General features: G+C 56.6%; 1 protein-coding gene across 1 annotated transcript; it reads left to right on the forward strand.

The window, feature by feature from the left end:
- Positions 1–6,131: 6,131 nt before the first annotated feature.
- Positions 6,132–9,154, forward strand: KLHDC7A (kelch domain containing 7A). Its single transcript, XM_060035185.1, has one exon. It carries the CDS (start codon positions 6,132–6,134, stop codon positions 8,514–8,516), a length of 2,385 nt encoding a protein of 794 aa, XP_059891168.1. The 3' UTR covers positions 8,517–9,154.
- Positions 9,155–9,369: the final 215 nt, after the last annotated feature.

Consider the following 9,369-nt stretch of genomic DNA (forward strand, 5'->3'; position numbering starts at 1 on the left):
CCTCAGTGCCCTCATCTATAAAATGGGGATGACAATGCCATCTGCACTGAGTGGTACAGTGAGAAGTGCCCGGTCAAGGGCTGTGCCCATAACAACCGTGACAGCTATTTGTTCAGGTCACGTGAATGGAAAATTTGACGGGATGCCCAGGAAGGGGTGAGCTTAGCACTCGGGGCTCAGCAGCAAATGGCATTCACCGTGGCACATCCACCAGGGTCCCTGTTTGGCCTTACCTTTGCAGGCTCAGAATCCCAGCTAAGGTGGCATCCCCGGTCCAGGAACTCTTGTGCCAGCATCACCCTAGACGGAGCAGAACAGGAGCCTGGGGGTTGGGGCGGAGCCAGTGGCGTGGGGGAATATTCGGCACTTTACCTCCTGGTGTAACGTGGTCCTGCCCTAGCTGAGTGGTGCAGCATTGGAGGAGGCTGTGATACCAAGCATTGACTTCTAGTTCGTAAATGGTGGGGAGGACAGAGGGGGTGCTGGGGGAACGGCAGCCAGGCTGGTGGGCTTGGGGCGGTGGCTATTCACCAACCAGAATGGAAATAGGTCAACATTTAACAACCCGTGTGGATGCAGCCGTGCACATCAGCTGGGGGTGCAGCCCAGGGACGCTGAGGGTAAAAAAGCCCAACATATGTTAAGGAGAGCTTCTCGAGGAAAGACCTCTGGGTGAGTGTAGAGAACCACCATACCACCGTCAAATACTGAGTACCCTTCCGACAAGTGGCAACTTATCCTTGACCTGATCCTCCACCCCTAGACCCAGTCCGATGCCCTGTGTTCTAGTCCCAGCTGGACAGACAGCTAGGACTTAGTCTCCCCATCAGACAGGATCCATTTATTGATGACACTTCTGGATTTAAAAGTCCATGGTCTCCCTCAAGTGTGTATGTGTGCATGCGTGCGTGCACGCATACATGTACATTCACACACACATGTACACACGCATCTGTATACATACGTGTACACATGTGTGTGTGCATGGGTATGTGTGTGTGCGCGTGCATTCATGTGCACACATGCATATGTGTTCACATGCGTGTGTGTGTGTCTGTGTGTGCATGTCTGTGTATAAGGCCACACAACTCCCCGACTCCCTCTCTGACGTCTCCACCCACTCTCTGCACACACACCTCTCCTCCCAAAGTGCCCGCGCCCAGCTCTTCACCACCTCGGACCCTCCACTCAGGCCCTCACTTGTTGCACCCACCTGGAGTCCACCTCCACCTTGGAACACACAGACGCATCAGGCTGAGCAGACCGGAGGGGGCACCGGCACGATGGAATGCAGCGCTAATCGCTGGAAGATGCGTCCGTTTATTTGCATGGCTCGCATTTGTCTCTGTTTTTTCCACCCCCTGAGCCAGCCGAAGGTTCTCAATGGATCCTGCCCGCACGGAGAGACCAGACTGGCAGCAGACACGCACATCCACGGAAGCCCAATAGAGGCTTCCAATTATCTTTTAATTTTGCTCCTGTCTTCATTTGTTCATTTCACTTTTTCCAAATGGACTGGAGGAAAAAAAGCTGTAATTTATGGACTTTGAAGTCAGCTGGCAGGAGCGTCCTGCTCACATGCCGGGTGGGATTAGACTTCAGGGTAGAGCCCAAACTCACTCCCAACCATCCAGCAGGGGAGCCGGCAGCCTCTTAGAGACCCCAAAGTCCCTAGTCTCTCGCTTCTGGTCTTCTGACTCCCTGTAGTAACTATATCTTCTTGATAGAGAACTTGGGCATCTGGGGCCCGCTGAGCTGACAGTGAGCTCCGAAGGCTAGCTAGTTCCTGGAGATGGCCAATGACTCACCTAGGAGTACACCTCTCATATGCAAATGAACCAGTCCAAATCCTTCCCCTGCCGCCTCCTTTATAGGCTCTCACAAGGCTCTTATACCTCAGGGCCAGTGGTCCCCTATCCTAATCACTCCAGGACCAGAAATGAGACAAATAAAGACAGCCCCAGGGTGCCCTGAAATTATTCAAGCTAGCCACTTCTAAGCCTACCCTACCTTGCCCATCCTTTACCCTACCTTCCCATGAAAAACATAGTAAAGTCAATGCTTCCCACTTCCCCTCCTTCCTCTGCCTCCTGCTGACCCTGGTGCATCCTCATGTGGCCCTGTACAGCAGAGGGTAGGGGCTCCCCTAGGGAACTGTAACAAGCTACCTTTCCAAGAGCAGTCATCTCCTGATCTGTTGGCCTCCCCATACCTGAATAATAATAAAGCCTACATTTTATGACTATCTCACGTGGCCGTGGTCACTGGGGACCAGAATGGAGGGCAGACAGCAGGAAGCCTCCTTTACTGAAGGTCCCCTCTGCGCTCAGCTGTGTCACAGGTGTTACTTCCACCCTCCAACAAAGGAAGTGCTAAGCCAGGATTCATATCAGTGTCACCTGACCCTCCACCCTCATACGCACAGCCTGCACCCAGCCCCAAGATCCAGTCTGGAGGTCTCATGCATTGTCACAGCTCTCACGTCCCCCTATTCCTCACCCCTTGCTATTTCCCTCTTCTTGGCCCTCCCTGTTCTGCCTACCAAGTACCCTCTCCACTCTCGTGTCCTGGCCTGGCACAGGGACTCCTGCTTCCCTCTCCCCCAGACACACTCACCTACGAGCATCATCACACTTCACCACCTTCTTGCTAAGCATCTTCTTCCCCCAGAGTCAGCAGTCTCCACAGGTTCAGGTTCCATGGGTGTCTCTTAACCTAGGTCACTGCACAGGGCCTGGTACATGGTAAACATCTGGTAAATAACTGTCCTATCAATCAATCAATCAATCAGTCTCTGCCCCCTCTTTCTTTTATCAAAATATTCAATGCTAAACACCTCTTTCTGGAATCCTCTCCTGACCTCTCTTCTGATGCCCCTTGTTCCAGCCTCCCTGGCCATCGAATAGTCTGGTTGTACTTTGTCAATAAGCACCTGTTGACAAGTCACCTTTTTCATTTTTCCTTTGTGATACACTGTGACTTGACCGTATCTCAGGCATATGCGCCATCTTCCAGATCTGGATGTAAGTCCTTCCCCAGGGCTGGGGCTGGGTCTTCTGCTCCCAGTGGCCCTTTCACTTCCTCCTGGCCACCCAGGGGCCTGGTTTGGCCACATCCAATACCCAGGGGTACAGTTCCAAATGGAAAGAGTGGTTGTCTGACTCAAAGCCTTTAAGCTGTAGCTATAGGGAGGGTGCTCCAGGACACATGGAGCCTTTCTTGGGTAGGAAGCAGCCCATGAAAGGGGCTGAGACACTGCTCCCTTGGTGACATCTGAGAGGACAATGCCAGGTCACAGCACTCAGGAGGCCATGCCACAAGTCTCCCTCTCTGAGGGTATGGGAGGCCCAAAGCTGCCCTTACTGCTGAAATGGTAGCTTGGCCCCGGGAGGGGGGCGGTCCACATCAGTCCCCAAAGCCCTGATTTCACCACTGGACAAATCATTTTTATTCCCCTTTATAGCTCATCCTCTCCTTCCCAGAGGAAGATAAATGGACCTTGCAGTTAGAGACACCTGGTTATAAATCAAGACTCTGCCACTGACAACCTCCGTCGACACTGGTGCATCCCTCTACGCCTCGGTTTCCTCACCTGTAAAATGAGGGCGATGACAATACCCACCTTCCTGGATGACTGGGAAGGTGAGATTATTTCACTCATACAAAGTACCCAGGATCCATTCCCCTTTCCCCGCCACTCTCCTGGATGGTCTAGGGGGCAACTACTCACCCACCACCCAGGGGTGAAGAGGAATTCTTAGCAGACAAGTAAAAACACTGACTTACTTTCCATTCCTCTACCCACTGGAATCTCCTGAGATGATTATTAAAAATGCGGATTTCCTGGAAGCCATCCCAAACCTACTGAATCATAAAATCTGGGGGCAGAGCTTGGAAATCTGCACGTCTAACGATAATTGTAAATCACTATTGTGACCGTGATGGAAAACGAGAAAATCCTGCTGCGCGTCACCAGCAAGACAGGCAGAGAACGCCTGACTACCGGGGCAGTGTTATCTGTTGGGTGAATTCAAGTCTGTAAAATTCAGGAGTCTGGAAACAAAAGATAGAAATCCCTTTACAGGCAAATTGACATAACATTGGAGCTGCCGTAAAGTGGGGATGACAATTGTATCCCTCCCAAACGGGACAGTGAACAGTAGATGAGATGCATCCTGAGTGTCCACCCCCATCCTCCCCGCAGAAAGGCACAAATATGTTGGCTTTTGTCCCAGTTTGCCTCCGGCCGCAGAGTTGAACTTACTTGGAGACTTAGAATCCAGCAGAGCAGTGTGTACTTTGAGCAGCAGCCCGTGTGATGAAAGATAAAAGAGGCACATAGAAGAACAACAGAACAAGAAGGAAATGATGATGCCGGAAGGAGGGAGGCACCAGGAAGGAGGCACAGGAGGCAGCCTTTGACCTGACTCAGATGGCTGGAGGAATGTGGACCAGCAAAGACAGGGGAAGGCAGCCTGAGCTCCAGCCCAGAGCCAGGTAGGCACAGCAGCGATCAGGGGATGATTTTGGAAGGTAAACTAAGGCTGGAGTGTAGAGGGTTGTGAACAACATCATAAGGAATCAGGATTTTCTCCTCAAGTCAAGGTTTCAGAGACATATTCCTCTGAAAACTCTGTATTTCAGAGTTTTTTTTTTTTTTTTTTTTTTTTGCGGTACGCGGGCCTCTCACTGTTGTGGCCTCTCCCGTTGCGGAGCACAGGCTCCGGACGCGCAGGCTCAGTGGCCGTGGCTCACGGGCCCAGCCGCTCCGCGGCATGTGAGATCTTCCCGGACTGGGGCACGAACCCACGTCCCCTGCATCGGCAGACAGACTCTCAACCACTGCGCCACCAGAGAAGCCCTCAGAGTGGTTTTTATTCTCATATTTAAAAGTTAAATGCCAACATTTAGAAATCGAGAGTGATGGCATCACCACCTAGACTCTAAGTGACTCTGAAACAGTGGGACCAGGGGGTGCTGGGACCGCCCACCTGGCACCATCAGCCCCCATAGGTAGCATGAGGCTGAAACCCCTGCCCCGGCATTTGGGGACCCCAAAAAGACCTCAGTCTGGGGAGGGGCAGAATTACACCTGCGCTTCCAAAGGTCCAACTGATGACAATTATGGGAGTCATCAGCCCTACGGCCTTTACACACATTAACCCATTTTGTTCTCACCACAACCTTATGAGATGCTGTTACCCCCATTTTTCAGATGAAGAAACTGAGGCACAGAGAGGTGAAATCACTTGCCTAAGGTCACACTGCTGGTACGTAGCAGAGCTGTGTGGCCTGGATCCGAAACCCACAGCGCTGGTGAGATGAGCGGCGGGTGAGTCTCCCTTGGCCTCTCACCATATGAGGTTGTCTGGTTCAGAGGGTGAGGTTGTGGCCCATGTCTGTCCCCGATCTAGGTACTAATGCCATGTGTTTTCCCCAACTCCTCACAGGAAGGCCGGTTTTCTTAGTCAACTTATCAGGCAGGCAAGGAGGGCAGAGTCACGCAGGAGCCAGTTCAGGTGGTTTGGCCACAGTCCCCAGCTCAGCCTCACCTGCTGCTGACTGCGCACCCCACCCCCAACCGTGGGGAACAACCAACGGCAACAGGAAGAAAACAGACCCAGGAGGTTCTCCTGCCATGCCTGCCGTGGCTCCACCTGCCCCACAAGTCACCACACCCAACCCTCCCAGCCCAGCGGATTTGCAAAAGAGAAAACAAAACACACACACAAATAATCGCCAACCCCGTGCCTTTCCTGGCATCCGGTGACTGTTTGGTCAAGAGCTCCCTCCCTCTCTGGGTACCCGCTGGACACTCCTAACCCTCTCCAGCTGCCGCCGGCTCGGGTGGCTGATCACAGGCTCAGCCCCCCGGCAGGGGCCTCCCACTCCCAGGGAAAGCAGCGAAGGATCCAAGGGGGCCGGCAGCCGAAATCTGCCAGCCCTGAGCCCCACCGGCCACCCTCTGCCAGCTCAAAGTCACCTTTGCCACAACTCCTCCGCTGGGCAGCCGGTCAGAGCCAGCCCAAGGCCCCGTCCCTCTCAGCTCCGCAGGAACCAGGAACCACTCCCCACTGGGCAATCATTAATCAGATTCTTGACATTCCTCTGCCCCAGGTCGGCTTGGGAACATGCTCCCCACAGGAGAGGGAGCAGAGGCCCAGGGCTGCCATCTGGACATGCAGCTGGCGGGCAAGGTGGTGCTGTCTGCCGCTGCCCTGCTCCTGGCGACCACAGCCTACAGGCTGTACAAGCCAAGGCCTGCCCAGGCCCCCGTGGGGGGTGGGAACGCCAAGGCTGAGGCCAAGGACGAGGCAGAGGGCTCCAGGCAGCCTGCCATCCAGGAGGCTGTTTCCGGGGCGCCACAGTGGGGCCTGAGACGCCGGAGGGGAAGCAAGGGGGCCGGAGTATCGCTGGGCTGCAGCTGGGAGAATCCGGAGGGTCCCGGAGTCCTGGCGACAGGAGCACCTCCTGCAGACTCAGAAGCCCAAGCGACTGGGAAACCCGAGAGGAAATGTGCTGGTGAGGAACAGGGTGGGCAGTGCACGGACTCTGGCCTGGCACCTCCTCGGGGCAGTGGCCAGGAAGCCGGAACAGCTGCTGGCGGTAAGCTGCCCTGTCGCGCCCATTGGTGCAGTGAACCCCAAAGCTCCCTAACTGGCCTCGCTGCAGCGGACGGCAGCGGTGTGAGCGGTGAGCTTGCCCCATGGCGGGACAGCAGATCCCAGGAGCACCTGGGGGCCGGGGAGCAGGAATCCTCCAACCGGTGCGGGGCGGCCCACACAGAAGGCAAGAGTGACATGAACAAGAGCTGGGTCTTTACGCGTGTGACAGGGGTCCACAGGGAAGAGGCTGGGGCCCTCCGGGCTGCCTCGGACATGGGCCTGGCCCTGCGTCAGCAGGAGGGAACCACCGAGGCCTCCTATACCTTCTTGTCTGTGGCCCGGGTTCGAGTGGAGGAGAATTTCATACCGGAGAAGATGGAGGGGGCCAGGCCCAGGCTGAAGCGCAAGGTGTACGACTACTGTGTTGAATCCACCCGTCAGGCCACCTCCAGGGACAGGCTGGCCCCCAGAACAGCAGCCCTGGCGGAGGCTCCACCCCCTGTGTCAGGGCCAGGACCCCTGGGAGTGGGGGCAGCCTCGGAAGGCCAGGCCGATGACACAGTAGGTGGAGTGGGGACAGCCGCCCCCCCTGAGCCTGTGCTGTCACCCTCCGCACAAGGCTTCAGCAGGAAGCAGAGCCTCCTTCAGATCGTGGAGAACCCGGAGCTCCAGCTGCAGCTCGAAGGCTTTGGGGACCCTGCTCCATCGTGCCCAGACCAGAGCGCCCTGCCCACCAGCCCCATATCCCAGGGTTCTCTTGGGTCCAGCTCAGCTGGAAGCAGCGGGAAGCCCCACCTGCACTCTGTGGCTGGGGCCAATTTCTTTCACCTCCCACTCAGCCCTGGATCAGCCCCAGGTGCCCACCTGGATCTGGGCAATTGTTATGAGGTGCTGGCCTTTGCCAAGAAGCAGAGCCTGGAGGCCCTGAAGGAAGCCGCCTACAAGGTGATGAGTGACAACTACCTCCAGGTCCTGCGCAGCCCAGACATCTATGGGTGCCTGAGTGGGGCAGAGCGGGAGCTGATCCTCCAGAGACGGCTCCGGGGCCGCAAGCACCTGGTGGTGGCCGACATGTGCCCCCAGGAAGACTCCAGCCGCCTCTGCTGCTATGACGACGAGCGGGATGTCTGGCACCCGCTGGCCCGTCTGCCCCCTGAGGCTGTGTCCCGGGGCTGTGCCGTCTGTAGCCTCTTCAATTATCTCTTCATCGTGTCCGGTTGCCAGGGGTTTGGGCACCAGCCCTCCAACCGTGTCTTCTGCTACAACCCGCTGACGGGCATCTGGAGTGAGGTGTGCCCTCTGAACCAGGCCCGCCCTCACTGCCAGCTGGTGGCCCTGGATGGACACCTGTACGCCATCGGGGGTGAGTGTCTGAACACGGTGGAATGCTACGACCCTCGCCTGGACCGCTGGACCTTTTCCCCGCCGCTCCCCAGTGACACCTTTGCCCTGGCGCACACAGCCGCGGCGTGCGCCGGAGAGATCTTCGTCACCGGCGGCTCCCTGCGCTACCTGCTGCTCCGATTCTCCACCCAGGAGCAGCGCTGGCGGGCCGGCCCCACTGGGGGCGGCAAGGACCGCACGGCCCAGATGGTGGCGGTCAAAGGCTTTCTCTATCGCTTTGACCTCAACCGCAGCCTGGGCATCAGCGTGTACCGCTGCAGCGCCAGCACCCGCCTCTGGTACGAGTGCGCCACATATCGGACCCCTTACCCGGACACCTTCCAGTGTGCCGTGGTGGACGACCTCATCTACTGTGTGGGGCGCCAGCGTACCCTCTGCTTCCTGGCCGACTACGTCTCACCCAGGTTTGTGCCCGAGGAGCTACAGAGCTTCCCCTCCCCGCAGGGCACCCTCCTGCCCACCGTCCTGACCTTGCCCGGCCCTGATGTGCCCCAGACCAGGGTCTAGTGGCCCCTCTGCTGGGCCCCTTCTGCAAAACTAGAGGCAAAAACATCCCCTACCCATCCTCCATGGACCATTTCTGGGAGATCAGGTGGCCTGGGAATCTGGCCAGCAGGAGGTGAATTCCAGTCCTTTCTCCTCCACTGGATGGACTTCTTAGCTGCATCTTTGCCCCCGTTGGGCTGCAGAAGCCCAGTGTGGAAATGGAACTCGGGACCGGTGCTCTGAGGCCCAGGATGCCCATGTCCGCAGGGATGGCCATCACCTTGCTTGAGCTCTGAATGGGGCGCAGGTACCAGGACCCCAGCCAAGTTCAGGGGCACAGCCTTATCCCAGTCCTGGTTCCGAGGGCCAGTTGACCCCCAATGACCCCTCAAGCTGACCCTGCTGGTTCTGGGCTAGACCTCCATAAGCCGCCAGGACCTCTTCCTAAACATTGGCCACTGAGCCCCAACCTCCAAGATTCCCAGGAGCACCTGGGACACACAGGTGGGGAAAATGAAGGGAGGCGGCTCCAGCAGGACCAGGAAGGGGCCCAGGAGAGCCCCAGGGGGCCCGGCCAGAGGGAGAGATGGTTGGAGAAGCAGAACAGCTGAAGTTGGAACAGCCCACGGGAGCTCTTGTCTGCAGAATAAATTGACCAAAGCCCACTTTAATGTTTCTCATTACCTGGAATTCTAGTATACTGGAAGGAGGAGAAACCTCCGTGTTCAGCATCCATTTGTAAAGGCACATCTTCCTGCAGGGTTTACTGAGAATGCAATTGATTCTGAATAAGAGGTCTCAGGAGAGCGAGGAAAACATGTGATCCGAGGGCCACCGTCTGCTGGCCCGCTGTTATATGACCACTGCACTCTCT

Source organism: Delphinus delphis, chromosome 1 (assembly GCF_949987515.2).
Source record: "Delphinus delphis chromosome 1, mDelDel1.2, whole genome shotgun sequence".
NCBI classification, from domain to species: domain Eukaryota; kingdom Metazoa; phylum Chordata; class Mammalia; order Artiodactyla; family Delphinidae; genus Delphinus; species Delphinus delphis.

What these genes read in the sequence shown, in the direction of transcription:
- KLHDC7A (XM_060035185.1), top strand. Translation starts at nt 6,132, where the DNA reads ATGCTCCCCACAGGAGAGGGAGCAGAGGCCCAGGGCTGCCATCTGGAC.